At 41.7% G+C, this 17,994-nt stretch overlaps 2 protein-coding genes across 4 annotated transcripts in view; one reads left to right on the plus strand and one right to left on the minus strand.

The window, feature by feature from the left end:
• Window positions 1-307: 307 nt before the first annotated feature.
• LOC113662387 (nuclear receptor coactivator 7) lies at window positions 308-15,797 on the plus strand. 3 transcript variants are annotated; one of them, XM_027177137.2, is made up of 16 exons: window positions 647-1,055; window positions 1,435-1,569; window positions 3,684-3,868; window positions 6,465-6,535; window positions 6,741-6,848; window positions 6,948-7,022; window positions 7,124-7,234; window positions 7,453-7,637; window positions 8,109-8,878; window positions 8,976-9,147; window positions 10,225-10,372; window positions 10,521-10,646; window positions 10,744-10,896; window positions 10,994-11,089; window positions 12,015-12,088; window positions 12,171-15,797. In XM_027177137.2, the coding sequence occupies exons 2-16, from the start codon at window positions 1,532-1,534 to the stop codon at window positions 12,304-12,306; spliced, it is 2,448 nt and encodes an 815-aa protein (XP_027032938.1). In that variant the 5' UTR covers window positions 647-1,055; window positions 1,435-1,531; the 3' UTR covers window positions 12,307-15,797. The 3 variants fall into 3 exon arrangements, with proteins under 3 accessions (XP_027032937.1, XP_027032938.1, XP_027032935.1); XM_027177134.2 differs by having other exon boundaries at window positions 654-1,055; window positions 8,076-8,878; XM_027177136.2 differs by lacking the exons at window positions 647-1,055; window positions 1,435-1,569 and adding an exon at window positions 308-417 and having other exon boundaries at window positions 8,076-8,878.
• A 62-nt stretch (window positions 15,798-15,859) lies between these two features.
• Window positions 15,860-17,994, minus strand: part of irf4l (interferon regulatory factor 4 like) — a 3,248-nt gene continuing 1,113 nt past the window's right edge. The window contains exons 5-9 of the mRNA XM_027177099.2: window positions 17,704-17,821; window positions 17,507-17,608; window positions 16,919-17,242; window positions 16,589-16,698; window positions 15,860-16,481 (exon numbers count right to left, since the gene is read on the minus strand). Of these exons, the coding sequence (XP_027032900.1) occupies window positions 16,317-16,481; window positions 16,589-16,698; window positions 16,919-17,242; window positions 17,507-17,608; window positions 17,704-17,821 (819 nt within the window). The 3' untranslated portion in view covers window positions 15,860-16,316. The remainder of the gene's footprint in view (window positions 16,482-16,588; window positions 16,699-16,918; window positions 17,243-17,506; window positions 17,609-17,703; window positions 17,822-17,994) is intronic.

Here is a 17,994-nt window from a genome sequence, read left to right on the forward strand (position 1 = left end):
TTTTAATTAAAAAAAAATCACCATTCCATACATGGGAAAAGCTGCATGATTATAATTTTTTATTAATTCAATTACTCTGAATATTATATTATACCGGTTGGCTCATCACTCTTTAACAGACTAACCATTAGAAAAAGGACCCTGTTTATATTGGTCAAGGTAGACCAGCTTCAGTTAATGTTAACCTCAAACATCAGAATGGAAAAAGTAAGTATTTCAACATGTACAGTAAGTGAGATCTACTGGGAGTTTCACGCACATCTATAGTTTATTTAAGATAGTATGTAAAACAAGAAACATCCAGTGAGCAGCAATTTTCTGGACAAGAGACCTGGATTTGTTTATCAGTAAGAATCATCAGCCAATCATCTTTTCCTAAATGGAGAAGAAAGAGAAGAGGCCCAGCTACTTCACCAGGTGTGTATGTCTGTCTGTCTGTCTGTGTGTGTGTGTGTGTGTGTCTGTCTCTTTGTGTATGTGTATGTGTATGTGTGTATCTGTTTGTGTGTGTCTTTTTTTTGTGTGTGTGTGTGTGTGTGTGTGTGTGTGTGTGTGTGTGTATCTGTTTGTGTGTGTCAGTTTGTCTAATTATACTATACTCTAGCTACAGATGCACAATGACATTTCTTTAAAATTCATTTCCGTCAAAATAATCATATTAGCAGACATCGGATCTCTTGTAAACCCTGAGGTAAACCCTCAGACCTCCGTGGTGAAGGAGAAGGTGGAGTCTGTAGACTTCGGCCTATCACCATGTCTGCATATAAACACATTACATTTGTAAACATACACACACAGATAACACGGTGGCTTCCGTTAGGGGTCGATCTTAATGTTTCACGTAATGCTTTCGACTTAAACACGCCAACCGTGGCTTATTAGCATTGTAGCGGCTGTCCGGATAACATTATAGCCTGAAGACATCTCTCCATCTCTCGTTAAAGAACTACGCTGGATGAAAACCGGTGGGGGGGGGAAAGCTAGCTATCTGGCTAATATCCTGAGATCTATGAGAGGAAACTGAAAATGACTCGAGAGAAGATGTAGCTTGATAAGTGAGTATTGAAAATAGCTTGTTAGCAAGCGAGCAAACCGTCTTATGGTTAGGTTTATTTAGATATTGTGCAGTTGTTGTTGTTGTTTACTGCTTAGCTTGTCTGTTCTCCATTGCTTTTGTCTCTGTATTAAACTGGCTATCTTGCTAATTAACGTTAACACGCTAGTCAGAGTCGGTGTCTGTGTAGCAGCTAATAATGTAGGCGGATTGCTAAAGCTGTAGCAGATAGAACTGGCTTATTGTTTTTATTACTAATGATATCCACTAAAGCACGTTCTCTGTTGTCGTTGTGTTTCACGTCTATCGTTTATGCTCCAAATGTTGTGCTTGAACGTCTGTTAGGCTTCGTATTTAAAATTTTTCCCCTCCTTTCTTAGATAAACAATTGTTGGCCAGGAGAGGAGCTGAATCTTCTGGACAAGAGATCTGGATTTGTTTATCAGTAAGAATCATCAGTCAATCATCTTTTCCTAAATGGAGAAAAAAGAGAAGAGGCCCAGTTACTTCACCAGGTGTGTGTGTGTGTGTGTGTGTGTGTGTGTGTGTGTGTGTGTGTGTGTGTGTGTGTGTGTGTGTGTGTGTGTGTGTGTTTGTGTGTGTGTGTCTGTTTGTGTGTGTGTGTGTCTGTCTGTGTGTGTGTGGCTGTCTGTGTGTGTGTGGCTGTCTGTGTGTGTGTGGCTGTCTGTGTGTGTGTGTGTGGCTGTGTGTGTGTGTGTGGCTGTGTGTGTGGCTGTCTGTGTGTGTGTGTGTGTGTGTGTGTGTCTGTTTGTGTTTGTATCTGTCTGTGTGTATCTGTCTTTGTTTGTGTGTGTGTCTGTTTGGGGGTCTGTGTGTGTCTCTGTTTGGGTCTGTTTGTGTGTGTCTGTTTGGGTTTGTGTGTTATATGCAACTGTATAATCCAGATTAATAGTAAAGCCTTTATGTAACACCTCAGAGAGATTATTTATTGTCGTTTCACAGGGTACAACGAAATTAAGTGTCGGTCCTTATGGTGCATAAAACGGCATAAAACACACAAATATAAAAGAATATATACATTAACATAAGTGATCCAATAGGAAACGGTTTAGTTTAGCGTAGATGTTGCACTTAACATATTGCACATGTGTACAGTGTATTATAAATGAACTACAATATGTAGAAAATATAGTAATGTAGAAAATAATCCAGAAAATTTGCAGTGTAAACTCTTGAATCTGATTCTTTTCTTCATCTAATATTAAAAAGACTTTTTGGAAACGTGCAGCGTAGTGATGTGAATGTGACAGACACGCTGTAATTGCACGGTTTTGTTCGTATTATATGTCACGCCCAAGTAAATAAATATTTAATTCAGATATGGTTATAAACTCTACTACCGTTTCTAAGCTTCTTTGTATTTAGCCTTGCCTTTTAAAGGAAGAAATGCGAAGCGGATGGCAGACAGTCATAACAAACAATTTATTTCATCTGTCTACCATCATGTGAGCACCAGGATATCACACATGTTTTGTATTTTTTATACACAAGATATCAAAAGATAACTGATCTGTGTCAGAAGGCAGCAAGGAAATAGGATTTTGTTTTTGGGCTAAAGTAAAAGCAAAGAGAAGTGAAAGTGGGTCAGGTTTGTTGAGTTAAGAGTCTCTGTTGGCTCTCCTATCCTTCGTTATTGATTAAACATGTGACTAGGTTTGGCTTACGCTTACATCATATGCTTCCAAAGTATTATCATGTACACAGGTAGCACAACTTTCGCTCATACAGCTGATGTTCTTCGTCAATTCTCGCACACAAGCTATCGCGTTTCTTTCATGCACCGTCATCTGCACTACTTTTACTTATTAATGCTTATGGATAGGATTAGTGTGGAAACCTCTTTGAGTGGACAGCAACTATCAATGGACAGCAGCTTGGATAGTTCTGCAGTAGGAGTTTCTCAGCTCCCCAGTCTGTTACTGAGACTTAAAAGCATGCACGGCCGGTGAGATTGTTGTTTGTGGAGGGAGTATGGGCTTTTTTATTTCTTCCGGCTCTGTTGAGTGTGCTAATGCGCGATGTGGCTGATGCCGTGCTCCTGGCACACGGATCTGAATGTTCACATCTCGAAGCGCCGCTCGCTCGTTGCAGCTGAGACTCCGTATAATCTTTTTAGTTCTAAGTGAAAACCAGTGGTTCAGATTTATTGCATTCACCAAAAGAATTGTCCGTCAGATCGTTATTGTTGGCTGCCTAGCTTTTTTCCTCATGCTTCAGATCATACAATCTGCTTGTCAGAATTATGGCTCAGATGAAATGGTGTTGGATTAAATTTGTACGTGTTGTTTTTCCTGGTGCTTGCTCGTGCTCTGTCCTCCCCCTCCCTTAAGCTCTTCATTAATACCATTTAACTTGCACGTTCAGCAATTATGTGAAAAGTGTCTTAGTCTGCTGCAGATTGCAAATGGAGGGAGAGAGAGAGAGAGACAGAGAGAGACAGAGAGAGAGAGGTTGAGTGGTTGGTTGTATTGTGTGTTTGTGTGTTTTGGGTGGCATGTAGCAGTGATGGAGACTGATTAATCTCAGCATAAACCTTATCCCTTCCCCTTCCAACTAGATCACGTTTCATTTTGATGCCAATAATGTCATGTCATGTTATGACTCTCAGGCTGAAGAAGAGGCGGCAGCTGAAGCAGGGCCAATCAGAGAGGGCCATGGCTAAGGAAAGCCAATCAGACACAGACTTGAAGGTATCAGTGATTTGTGAGCCCAGTTTGACTACGCAGATCGATGAGAAAACCCGACAAAGTGAAAAGCCTAGTAAAGCTGAGAGAACTCTGAACGGAGAATCAGGTAAGAATCACACCACCATGGCAGTCATGACATATGACAATATGTGAATTTGCATAAATGAATCAAGCCTTTCACACACACACACACACACACACACACACACACACACTCCTTAACTTAATTTATCAGCCTGTATTCAAGAGCTGACAGAAAAAATCAACATGTACATGGCAGTGTTAACACTGAAAGACTCCATAACTGTAGATAAGGCCTTAAGATCTATTGCTTCTGTTCATTCCTTTGTGCTTCACTGAGCATTTGGTTTTGGAGCTTCATTATATGACAGGAAAAGGCCCCACACACACACGCACACACACACACTCCTACCATAAACACACGCCTCCAAAACTATTTGCTGAGTAGACAATGACATGGTGCTAGGTGAAAGATCGTGACATATTTGTAATGGAAGTTACATAGCTACTAGTCCTTGGCACTGAAAATGTTATTTTCTGCATAACCTACACAACGGGGTCCAAAGATCTAAGAGCACTAGTAAAAATGCGTCCGTTATGTATGTTAAACATTCTTTTCCATTCTGTTTTGTTTTAGTAACAGCAAGCACTCAAGCTGGCATGGAAGTTCATGCAAAACTTTATGATCCGTTCTAGATTAATTCTGCAGGGCGTCTCAGCACATGCTTCACTAGAAGAGATTAAGCATGAGGAAAATCTGACCTTTTGTGCATAGACAGACATGGCCAATATTTGCTTACATGAACATGTATATGAACATTATAAAATCCCTGTAATTCTAGCGATACAGTAAAAGGTGCTCCATACCTTTAGGGGTTAAACCCTATTTGACCTTATTATGCATGATCTTGAGTCATTTTTCATAAACTGCAAGCTATTAAATGCCTGACTAGAGAAGAAAACATTCTGGATCACTGTTACACTACAGTAAACAATGCATGTCACGCTGTCCCACGATCTGCACTAGGACACTCTGACCACTTAAAGGTGGGGTCTCCGTTGTTTGAAAGCCAATGTTGACATTTCAAATCACCAAAACAAACACGCCCCTAACCCAAATGGGTCTCACCCCTGTATCGATAGCTCCGCCCACACATACATACGTAACCCAGGCAACTAATGGAAAGAAATGTGTTTTTTTCATAGCTGAAGGGAAGACCAATACGATTGCAGATAAACAAACAAGCAAAAATGACACACAAGCATAATCCTGTAAAGGACAAAAGCATATATTAGTTCTGTGTAACAAAGCAAAACCAACGTTACTCACCTATCGAGATGGGAAAAAAGCAACATCAGTGTCCCATAGTGGGCCTTCCTGCTCCTTCAGTTCTCTCCAGCGTTGGAAAGCTGATCCTATATTAACACGTCCTACTCGCCTTATCGTAAGCCTTTCTTCGCTTTCTTTCTTTGTTTTTATCCTCCATGTCAATGTTAAAACCGCTTTCTGCTCATGTCACACATGCGCACTGAACACTCTCTCCGCCCATATTGACGAGACCCGCCCCTTTCTGCTCATTGAAAATCACGTTTGTTTTGTTTTTGTTTTTGGTGGCCCAAAATTTTCTGAAGCATTTCTCAAACAACTGAGATCCCACCTTTAATGGTCCATTTGACTCTTGCATACAGGCAGAAATTTAAATCTCTCCAAACCTGTTGTGAGGACATCAGAACAATGGACTAGGAAGGCAGTGGAGGATCTTTAGCTCTCCCGGCTGAGCGTGCCTGACTCCACCTGCAGTCACTTCCCGACTTTCTCCTTGGATTTTCTCCTTATATACCAACAGCTGCACCCCAATCACCAGACCGTCAAACCACCGTCACTTATGCAGCAGGAACAACCTGAGCTCAATACAGAGAAAACATTGGAGATGGTGGTAGATTTTAGAAAGTACCCAGCTTCTCCGACCCCTGTCACTCTGTTTGACTGACCTGTCACAACTGTGGACTCCTTCCACTACCTGGGAACCGTCATCAGCCAGGATCACAAGTGGGAGTTGAACATAAACGTACAACATAAAAGGCACACCAGCGCATGTACTTCTGCAGCAGCTGAAGAAGTTCAACTTACCAAAGGCTCTGATGGTGCACTTCAACACCTCCATTGTTGTCTATTCTCACCTCCTCTATCACTATTGCTACTCTAATGCCATTGGCAAAGACAAGAGCAGAATGCAAAGTGTCATTCGCTCCGCTGAGAAGGTGATCGGCTGCAATCTACCACCTCTTCAGGAGCTGTACATTTCCAGGACCCTGAAGCGGGCAGTTAAGATTGTGTCTGACCCCTCTCATCCTCGACACGATCTCTTTTGAGGCACTTTCCTCTGGCAGAAGGCTGCGTTCTATAAAGACTAAAACTTCACGCCACAAAAACGGTTTCTTTCTTATCCTCAACTGGCCTAATCAACAACGTCCAGGACCCAACGTGGTCTGTTAACACCGCCGACTCCGACGTTAATAAAACTACCCCACCGCTGCTCAGATACAATACTTTACATTAATGTTCACAAATCTGACTGTTCTAATACACCTTCCTCTCTCACACTGGTATATACGTATAGACCCTACATTACCTGGCAATAAACCTGATTTTGTTTCTCCTTCTTATTCTTTTCTTTCAGTGGACAACTACAAATCCAACGAACAGGCCAAAAAAACAAAGCAAAAGCCTCCAGGCACTGTAGAGTACACAGTAAGTGAATGTACTAGGACACACTTTATTCTTACTCTCCTTTAACCTCTATGCCTTTTCATCAAGCAGTACCTCAAACGATTCTCTCCATAGGCATTAATGCATGCATGTTAACAGGTCAAAGACTGCGTATGACGACGTAGGTGAGTTTTCAGCTTGTCCGTTCGTTCTAATATTTAAAGTCGACGCGTGTTTGTTTACGCAGGTGACCTCTAAGGACACCTTAAACAGCATCGCGCTGCAGTTCAACGTCACCCCAAATAAAATAGTACAGCTGAACCGGCTCTTCTGTCACAGCTTGGTTCCAGGACAGGTGAGTTGGGCTCTGCACTTTTTTTTTTCTTGAGCTCCTTTTTTCCCCCCACATCGAGTTTTGATGTTTTGATCGAATTTCTCTCTTTGTTTCCATCAGAAACTCTTTGTCCCTGATATTGGGCAGTCAGTAATATCCAAGGGTTTCAAAGCTCCCGCAGGAAAAGAGTTACAGGTAAGCAGACCTGTTATTAATTAATTGTACCGATGTCTCACAGGCCGTGAAGGAAATTGTACGTACTTTTGTGCTTTTTCTAAAGCAAAGCTGTGTTTTAGGATGACAAATCAAGCTGTAGGTTGAGGCACCGCGAGCTGTCTCCTCCATCTGAGGACGAGAGCCCGGTCAAATTCCTCAAGATGAGCTGCAAGTACTTCACCGACGGCATGGTAAGCAGCAACGATGGAATGTTTCCGACGTTAGGTTCATAGTTGCGCAGGTTACTTTAATAGCTGATAAATGTAATAAATAAAACCTTAACAGCATTTCACTTTTTGAAAACTCCTGTGAAGATCCGTTTATGGAAATATCGTATTGCATTGTTAGCGAGACCAAAAAAAAAACTGACAAAAGAAGAGTTAAAGCATCTCTCTCTCTAATTTCTCAGGGAGTCGTCGGCGGTGTGATGATCGTGACACCCAATAACATCATGTTTGACCCTCATAAGTCGGATCCTCTAGTGATCGAGCATGGCTGTGAGGAGTACGGCCTCATCTGCCCCATGGAAGAGGTGCTGTCCGTGGCTCTGTATGATGACGTGTCTCGTATGCAGCTCAAGGATGCTCTGCCGTCGTAAGCCGCAATGCACATCTCCCTCTCTCTCATAGTGTCACATTTTGCCTTTGGATTGTTTATATTATGTCAGGCATGAGTTATCATGTGATGAATCACTGTGCTAGTTAGTTATTATTGACACTGTCTCATGTTTGCATTTCAGTGTCTCCATAACCTCTCTCTGTTCTCTAGAATTTCCATTTTCTTTGGTTGTTGTGGTTCCCTTTTCATTCATCATCATGGTGTATTATGTAGTTACTTTATGTATTTTTTGTTTTTTCATTATTTATATTTCATTTCTTTTCAAGTTTCCTTTAGTTTTCCTTCAGTTTTGTTATAATTTTAGTTTTCCTGAGTTTGTCCATATCTTAAGTTCTTTTTTTTGTTGTTGTTTGTTTCCCTCTTAAATTTTCCTTTCCATCACCATCACGTCACGGCCGACTGTTTCGACGGTAGTGACATACCTCAGGATCTGTGTCCGTTATACAGGCCAGGTGAGTGGGTGGAACTTCCGTCCGAACAGGATCTGAACCCCTTTAGCCGCTACGAGGCCCTCGGCAAATCCAACTGCCCGATCGTCTTAGATGACATTGAGACGACGACCGTTTGTCCCCCTGCTGACAAGTCACCATCCGACGAAGGCTTCACTGAGCTCGAACTGTTACAGAATGACTCAGGAACCGAGAACGGAAGCACCGAAACATCTCGCAGCAGGCCTGAGACTGCTGACACTACCTGCCTGAGTCTGGAAGAAGCATCTTTGCAAGATCTGAGTGATTCTGTAGAAACAAAAATGAGCGTGCTGGTCCTAACAGACCAGGCAGTTAATGCAATGAGGTCATGTGATGCAAACCAAGTAGAGGACGAGGATGAAGGCCTTCATAACCGTTCCACAGTCGAGAACGTAGCGTCAGTGTTAAACTTGGACAAAAATGACACATTGTACAATGAAACAGAGCCTGTTGAAAAGGGAGTCGTGGTTGCTGTAGTTCATGAGATGAAGGAGGTGGAGAGCTCAAATAAAGATAAGATTCTCACTCCTGATTCTCCTAAAGTGGAACAAGTAGTAGATAAGGATCAAAAAAGAACAGTGAGCTCTGATGACGTAACTGGGGGTTCTGGGCCAAGCTATGAAGAGGATAAAAAGACAACGAAGAGACCAAATGTAGATGAAGGATTGAGCAAGAAGGACGAAGATCTGCAGAACAGTGAAACGGAGATGTCATGGCTGATGAAACGGATGCAGGGTCCGATCGAAGGTAAGAAGCTATGAAGACGTCGGTCAGAAACGATCCAACATACCACGCATACTGTAACAACTAAAGCTAGCCATCATTGTGTCTGCCATCTTTCTAGATATGCTGCTCTCTGCAGAAGAGAAAAGCAAGAAACCCCCCATGTTCCTCTGCTTCAAAGTAGGGAAGCCCATGAAGAAATCCTTTGCGACTGGCCGAACCTCCAGCCCCACTCACTTTTTTGGGAGCAGAGGGAAACCCCCAGAGTACTGGTTTGCGGTTCCACAGGAAAGGTACGTGGGTGCTGGCGAAATATGGGGAAAAATTCAGCGTAATATAGTCCATATTTAGAAGGAAAATGTAACATAATGTGTCATTAAGTCAGGCTTTAATATGTCTACAGAATAACACTTTGGGCCAAAGATCAATTATGAATTCTATCATCAAGTGCCAGTTTAACTGTTCACACTTCATGGTGAATTAGAGTCATGACAAAGGGAGTATCAAGTTAGCATGTAGAAGAAAGTTTGATGAGAACTTGCACCATACAGTACCTACTGAATGAGAATAGGGTTGTGAAAATTCAATGGACCATGTCTTAGTCCTCAATCATCTGGAGTAAGCTGCAGTAAGTGGTGGTGACCTTCTCAGTATAAGCCGGTGGACGCTAGTGTCAAGGGACAAAGTTTATGGTGAAGGACGAGGCAAAGCTCATACAGTAGATCGCTTTCCTGATTTAACAAGTAACCCTAACCCTTTTATTTACACATCAAAACGTTCAGTGACCCTCCATGACCCAAGGATGCCAGTGGGATCCATAAAAAGTCCCCTCAGCTTAAGGGGCACGATTCTTTCCCTTTCACTTAAATGTCACCTTGCGAAATTCTTTTCATTTTCCCAGCACTCTACAATGGTTTCCTTAAACATCGGTTCATTATTTCTGTATGATTTCTTGTTTCTTAAAAGCCTATTTAGACAGAATGTGGTGACCTACAGCTTGTAGTAAAGAATAAGGAAAAGCAATCAAATATACCTTTACATTAGCTGGCTATATTACAAGGCTAATCTGGTGTTAAAACAATATTGGTGTGGAAACGGTAAAGTCAAAACCACATCAGTGGCATCTGCAAAGTCCTGTTTTTTTTTTGGCTTTACATGTTCCCCAAACCTTTCTACACATCATTGTTCCAGTGATGCGTAATAAATGAGAATAAAAGTCCTATTAAGTCAATTTATTTAAGATGCATGCAGTTTCAGGTGCTTAGAAAACGCTAGCTGGCAACTAAACATTTTCGACTATAGAGTATTTTATATAATGTTATTTGAAATGTCGGGTTATTACACTAAATTGTTCTGACTGGTCTTTTCAGGGTGGACCATCTCTACTCGTTCTTCATCCAGTGGTCTCCCGATGCCTACGGGAAAGACGCGCAGGAGCAGGGCTTCGTAGTCGTAGAGAAGGACGAACTTAACATGATCGATAACTTCTTCAGCGACCCAGTGCCCAGAAATTGGGAGGTGAATGCCACCTACCTCACCTTGTTTTGCAGATCAATATTACGTCAACACGCAGGCCATTTTCTTTCTACTTAATACTGTATAGGACACGGATGGTTTGTTTTGGGGGGTTACTGTTGAATGTAGTGCTTCTGAAACCTTTCCTCAGATCATCACCATGAACGAAGCAAAGAGGAGGCAAAGTTTTAGCAGTTTTGAGGATGAGGAACCACTGGACCTACTGTCTGTTCTGACCGACCCCAGCATGTTATTTGAAGACACGCACATCGAGAAGGTTCCACAGAAACGAGCATGCACGTACATACATGTAATTAACGTATAGCGTATTATTGACTCCGAACGACTGACCAATGTGTGGCTCCTACATGCAGTTGGCTGCTCGACTCCCAGCCAGGGTTCAGGGTTATCCATGGAGGCTGGCCTACAGTACAGTGGTGCATGGAACCAGTTTGAAGACTCTGTACAGGAACCTGGGGGAGCTGGACTGCCCTGTGCTGCTGGTCATCAAAGACATGAACGATCAGGTATACACGTGCACACAAGCCACTGCTTTTATAAGATGCCACGTGCCTGAGCAATACTTTTGACGTAACTTTTTTGTTTTGTTTTGTTTTTCGGCAGGTTTTTGGAGTTTTCTCTACTCACCCATTCAGAGTTAGTGAGCACTATTATGGCACTGGGGAGACCTTCGTCTATACCTTCAGCCCTGAAATTAAGGTCAGGATACAGCCCTGCAAATGGTCGTCACTATGACATCATCTACATACGTTTACAGTGATCCCTCGTTTATCGCGGTCAATGGGGACCGGAACCCCTCGCGATAGGTGAAAATCTGCGAAGTAGGATTGGCCCTAAGTTTGACCTGTTCACTGATGGTCATCATCTTCCTCTTCCTCTTGGGCTCACTAGAGGACACGCTTAGGAGGCATAATAAGGGCTTAAGGAAAAGTGAATTTCGAACACAATACGCGAGACACAGTTGACAGCGTGAACGAGAGTGGCGAGATACAACAAGGGAAGAAGCTGGGAGATGATGCGATGATGCGCAGCCAATCGGCTCAGATCTCGAGCCAGGAACCAATCATGTGCCTTGTCTGAGTGCCCGTGGGTATGTACAAAGCCTCTGAGAGAGTTTCTCTCTTTGTCTGGCATCCTGGGAAACCGTTTTTATTTTTATTTTTCGATGAATATTTTTGAAAAATCAGCGATGCACAAAGGCCGCGAAACTTGAACCGCGAAACTTGAACCGCGAAATGGCGAGGGATTACTGTAACATCATTTCATGCTTGGGTTAATAAACATCCTGGGTTCTATCGTTTCTCTTGGTTTTGTACTTAACGTTCCTCTACCCGAGGTTAAAGGCAGAGTTCAGAAAGACCATAACCAGTGTTTAAGCGCAGCGTGAAAGCAATCCGAATCTCATTTTTTTGTTAAGCTTTTTTATTTATTTATTTATTTATTTATTATTTATTTATTTGTTTGTTTTGTGTCAGTATTGTATTGCCTATTCGCCGTTATTGGAACTGGAACGAAAACCGCATGCAAATAAATGGACATCCTTGGCTTAGTACATCAACCCGCATAGATTGTATGTGAAATTGGATTACTATTATTTATTTATTCCCCCATCCTTTTATTCAAGGTCTTTCGCTGGACTGGTGAAAACTCCTACTTTGTAAAGGGAAACTTGGACTCTCTTCAGATCGGAGGTGGAGGGTAAGTGGAAATGTGTACTTGTTCTACGCAAGTGGGTTAATGTGTAGTTTCTTTGCATTTAACCTCAAGTATATTTTGCTAGGGGTCATATTGGCCTGTGGCTGGATGCTGACCTGTATCATGGGACCACCTCCAAATGCTCCACTTTTAACAACCAACCATTGTCTTCACAACAAGATTTCACTGTCCAAAATCTGGAGGTCTGGGCCTTCGAGTGAAGTTCCGTACCATGTGAAGAATACACGCATAGATACACACACACACACACACACACACACACACACACGTACACATCAAAATATAAAATCAGACATAATGGCAAGTAATATATAAAGTGATGGAGAAATGGTCTACAGCTGGATATGTGGGGCTTCACTCTTCCTAAAAGGTTTCACAATAAGGCACTAGTCACTTGTCACCAGACCAAGTTTCCCAGGTTGTGTTTTGAGCTCATTAAGAATAGGACGAAGGGTAAGAAAGAAGCAGGCTTCTGTTTGTGCCTCACTTAGACTGCCTTAATATTGCACACCTACCCCAGCATGCAATAGTGTATCCAAGCTCCGCGTAACTAAATATATCCCTTTATAGGCTGTGACTTCAGAGCCTTAGTCATATTCATCATGCTTCCGAACCTTGGAATGAGCCGAAGCTTGATATTTGAAATATTTCTCCAAACTCCTGTGGATCTGTACAGGAACAGGGACTACGGTGATGTTTACAAAAGGAAAATGAGACCAGTTTGGTAGCGATTAGGGGAATCGTTCGGTTCACTTAAAGCGCGAGTGGCCGTGACCGACGCGGACGCCATTCATGTGAAACACATTCCATTTGATAAAAAAAAAAAAAAAGAACTATTGTCTTGACCAAAGCTTTTTATTTATAACTTTCCATGTACATTTTTTTGTTTTATATCGTTTGTGTGGTTTTTAAAATTTGAAATCATGTCTTTTTAATTGAAGGTTATATATATATATATATATATTCTCTGTATGTGAGGATTCTGTTCACTTCAGTTTTGTGCGTTTATGATTTATATTATAAAGACCTCGTTCGGTCGACACTAAAGCTGGAAAGGGCGCACGGTGGAAGTAATGTCAGTATTACAAGTTTGCCACCGATTTAAAGGTTTTGACTGTTTCACTGTGGTAGTGTTACAGGTCTCACACTAATACACACCGTCGTTATTCACAATACGGTCTAATCTACATGTGAGTGCCTGTCATGTCTTCAGTGATGAATAGAAGGGTCATGAGTGAAAGCAAGTAGTCAGTATACCGGTCATACCAACAGGTTCCTGCATGCTTTCGTTAACGGTTTGTTGGCATTCCCAGTGAATCTATCTCTGCTCTGTAGTTCAGAACAAAAGCTGTGAATTATGGAAAAGAATTGTAACGAACCACTAACAAGTGTATGAACGTCACTAACTTCTGTATATCGTACAAACTTGGAAAAAGGAAGTAAAGTAGAGGTCGACCTGCGGGTTCGACGGGGTGTAAAGGGAAAAAAAATTGGATTTGAAAAAATGGTGCGTTGTCACACGGTTGATGGTGGGATGATGTTTATCACTACAGTCGGAAATCCCTTTTCACGCTTACCTAAACTAACACCACGCACATGTATCGGTGTACCTCGTCCAGCTTCAATTACACTTTGTTTCCTCAGTGTGATTGTGATCGGTCTGTTCAGTTCAACACAACACCCATGTGCACTAAATTCCTGCTCATCTTTAAACCGCTCGTTATGTTTAAATGTCAAATGCGAAAGGGAAATAAACAAGTCCACGAAATACATTTCACTTTAAATGTTGCAAAGTGTCTGTTCCTTGAATCCAAATCCCGTCTGGTTCTATTTCACCCCTCCGAACAGCCAAGGGCAGTGTGTCACATAATCATATGCCACGTGTACATCTACCCTGAGATCTTCCAACAAGGTTGTTTCACGCTGATGACGCAGTACTCGCTATGACCGCCGTCATTGTCTTCTTCCTTCTTAGCTGAGTGCATGACTTATTAAATTCTCACCGTATAGAGCTTTTTGTGAGAGAGAGGTGTTTGCTCTAATGAATTTAGATGTAAAAAAGAAAAGCTACGTCCATAACACCGGCATTATTTATACAACACTGCTGGGCTCTGCCTTGAGTCATGTGTTGTTGTTGTTTTTATCTCTGATGCTAGTTTCTATTCACTGTACCATTTTGGGTTGTTTGTTTTTTCACCATGTTTGTTCCCTCTTAGACATTTCCTCTCCAGATCTCCTATCAGCTAGCTCTGGCCAATAGTTAGCTAGCTTGTGTCTTGCACATTTTCAGATTTCCACAATATGCTTTGTGCTAGCGATTGCTAATTCAGCTGGATTCCAACAAATTCACAGCTGTTTGTGACCAGTATCAGTTGTTGCTCTCTGGCAGAGGCGAAGAGTCTGCTGGGACAGGATACCTTGGCACACGTCTGGTCTCACCATAACTCATTTTTTTTTAAACACTAGTCAGGATTCTCCGGCGATGCTACACAGTCCTACTTCTAGCTCCAAAAGGGCTAGCAGGGTCTTGGTGCTCTTGGTGCACCCTAAAAGCTTTCACCTACCTGTTTATCTGGAACAGCAAATCTACAAGGTTAAACGGTGTTAAACTTACCATCTGGATTGTTGCATTAACACGATCTTAGAATTTTGACCATTTCGTGTGCCCATCTAAGTCCCCATCTAACTCGCAGCACACTACAGTCCTATTAAAGTAATACTGCCTTTACGAAGAAGGCAAGATCCCACAACCCTCCATAGTTCCTCTGGATTCTGGTATGCGACATGCCCCTAGTGCTGGAATCCATCAAATTACGAGTTTAAATAGAAACATTTATAAGTGTAATTTTTTTGTTTTTCCAAAAGTGTTTGTCTTTTCTGAGTAGCTGTTACTACAGCTGAAAGACTTTTTGTGATACGGTCATCTTGTAGGTGTTGATATTAAGACTATTTGGGTGAGATCTTTCAGTTAAATCCAATCCTTTTATAAAAACAAGCCTTGCCTTCGATAGAGGGTCTTTGCTGTACGTGGTACATGCCCTATAGCATCATTTGAACAGGATCGTAGAGAAAATTAGCAAATGGAGGCTACAGACAGGCTGAAACCCTAGGTCTTACTATAGGAAACAACTTCACAAGGAGCATCTCTCGCTCATGTGACATGTAGAGGTTCCATTCCATAAGTCTATGCTCTTGCATAAGATCAAACTTGTCTCCTTGACCCATGATCCTGGTTTTCTGGCCACCTTTAAGGGTTTTCCTAAGGAGAGTCTGGTTAATCATGACAACGCTGGTACATTATCTAGATGGTACAGACCACAACCCCACCATCACCACCCAAACATGTACAGAAATACAGTGATGTACCGAATATAACTGGTTTGATCGTGCCATCGATGACCACCAGGGTTCCTTGTCAACCATCTCTGCAAGGAGTGTTTTGGGACAAATTGGTCTATGATGTAAATATTTTAGAGCAAGTACTACATCATGGGTCTCTTTTTCATGACCTTGTTGGAACATCTCTACATGCTGGTGCACAAAATTGGCGTCCAGAACACACCGGCTCTGGCTGTTATCAGGGGTTCATAGAGCGGTCGCATAACCAGAGTTCTATGTTACCTCCCATTGAATGTTCTATTTATTGTTGCTATGCTGAATTGAATAAAATAAAATATAAATCTAAAAATGACTCGTTTTATTTTAAGGTGTCTGAATTTATTTTTAAATGAACTGCAGCTGACAAAGAAATTATTAAATTATTAATTTTTATCAATTTTATTATTATCGGTGTGTTACAGGTGAATTTATTTTAATGGGAAGTCAAAACAGATTTTCTCAAGACATAAAACAGCCCTTTTACATTCTTCTTCTCTTATCAAATCATTTCGAACAAAATAAATGCAGTTTAAGCCACAATGTCTTTCATTTCATCATACTTGACATATTATTCATCAGTAAAGCAAGGAAAAATCTAGATAAATGAGTCTAAGTCCTAAGAATGAATTGTCCATGAGATGCTATAGAACTACAATAATGCTAGTGCAGAAAAACAAAAAGTCCTAAAAGAAGAAGAGTCTTCATTCCTGCTAATAGATCTCACAGTATCTCTTCTAGGCTTCTTTGAGTTCAGAATTATATTTTCTACTAATGCAACGAAGCAAGCATAATGGAATATCAGCCACTTCCTCACTTGTGTGTCACGTGGTATTTAGTCTTGTAGGGTATCGTGTTGATGGGAACTCCCTGTGTAGATGTTCTGCTGAGAAGGTGGCATCTGCTCCCACATCAGTGGAGAGGTATCAGGAGCCCTCATGTGGTGTGTGCTGCCCTGCTGACTCAGAATGAACAACTGCCGAGCAAACAGTGGCTCCACCTGGGGGTGAAAATTTGATGGTAACCGTTGGTTGTAGTTCAATGATTCTCAAATCCAGTTATTAAACATCACAGCAGTGACTAGGGAAACAGGAAGGTCATATGTACCTGCACTGTTAAAGGTCTCCTGTGAGCTTGGATGTCATGGCACTGCTCAAAATACAACAGAACTTGAAAACAAGGAGGAGGCCGTGCCTGTAGATAGTAGCCTTGTAACTCTGAAAGACAAAGATCTAAAAGTTTAATAGATATAAATAAATATAAAGATAAGATATAAGATATAAATAAAAAATAAAAAAACAAGCAGTATTTCTTCCTCTTTCTGAAGCCTAGGCATTGTCAGTAAATGCTAAAAGGATCATTTAATTTCCTGATTTATATCATTTTAAAAAACAAATGTCAGCTTTCACTTTGAAAGAATTTACAGTTTGTTCTAACCTGCCATGAACTGGTGGATGTCCAGAAGTTTGCTGGTCTGGTTCCTCTCCAGTTTATTAGGCTTATCTGTGTTGGTGTTGGGTGCTGGCTCCCAATAGACCCTGGCGTTGCAAAGCCGACGGGCACACAGTCCGTCAGGAGCCATCCAGACCAGTACGCCATGTTCCAGCTCTGTGCCCTCACACTGAGGAAGTTGCACCAGTTCAGGGCCTCCGTAATTCTGGTTTTCTTCATAAAGAGCCAACCTGCATCCTTCTGTGCTGGACACAGTCACCTCCCTGATCAGAGAATCCCCACTGAATACAGACACCTGCAGTCTGGGATCTGCCACATGCAGGGGGATTTAGGATAAGGTAATACAAAGGTAGGTAGGTGTGTGTGTGTGTGTGTGTGTGTGTGTGTGTGTGTGTGTGTGTGTGTGTGTGTGTGTGAGAGAGAGAGAGAGAGAGAGAGAGAGAGAGAGAGACAGACAGACAGAGAGAGAGAGAGAGAGAGAGACAGACAGAGAGAGAGAGATAGACAGAGAGAGAGCGAGAGAGAGAGATAGACAGAGAGAGAGATAGACAGAGAGTGAGTTTGTGTACATACCAGAGAAAGCTGCAGATCTCATGGTCTGCTCATAGTTGAAGCTGGATGATGAAGGGTCAAAGCCACCACAGCTGTAGAAAGAGTTGTTGATCTGGTAACCAACTGCAGCAAAAAAAAACAAATACATAAGTATACACTCAAATGACCTGAGGGATGCAGAAACACATCCTTTCTTTCACACACACACAGACACACACCTGGATCCCAGGACGCTGCGTATGAGTTCGGACTATAGGGATAGTAGAAATCTGGAAATGCAGCTTGCTCTGGTAAATCTCTCCATCCTTTCTCAACTGGAGACAGGAAGTTAGGAACCTGTTCCAAGACACACAGCCCCATCAAATTAGTATACATCCTAAACACATCATTAGAATACTAAATACTCTCCTAAATTCTATTTCAGGGTTTTTTTTGTTTGTTTGTTTGTTTGTTTGTTTAAAAAAACTAATAATTTATCTAATTTAAATTTAAAGTGAATTTAAAGTGTC

This window comes from Tachysurus fulvidraco, chromosome 9, assembly GCF_022655615.1.
Source record: "Tachysurus fulvidraco isolate hzauxx_2018 chromosome 9, HZAU_PFXX_2.0, whole genome shotgun sequence".
NCBI lineage: Eukaryota > Metazoa > Chordata > Actinopteri > Siluriformes > Bagridae > Tachysurus > Tachysurus fulvidraco.

What these genes read in the sequence shown, in the direction of transcription:
- LOC113662387 (XM_027177136.2), top strand. Translation starts at nt 380, where the DNA reads ATGGAGAAGAAAGAGAAGAGGCCCAGCTACTTCACCAG. An exon ending in ACAGCTTGGTTCCAGGACAG is followed by an intron (nt 6,849 to 6,947) that starts GTGAGTTGGGCT and finishes TGTTTCCATCAG; the next exon opens with AAACTCTTTGTCCCTGATAT. An exon ending in CAGTGCCCAGAAATTGGGAG is followed by an intron (nt 10,373 to 10,520) that starts GTGAATGCCACC and finishes ACCTTTCCTCAG; the next exon opens with ATCATCACCATGAACGAAGC.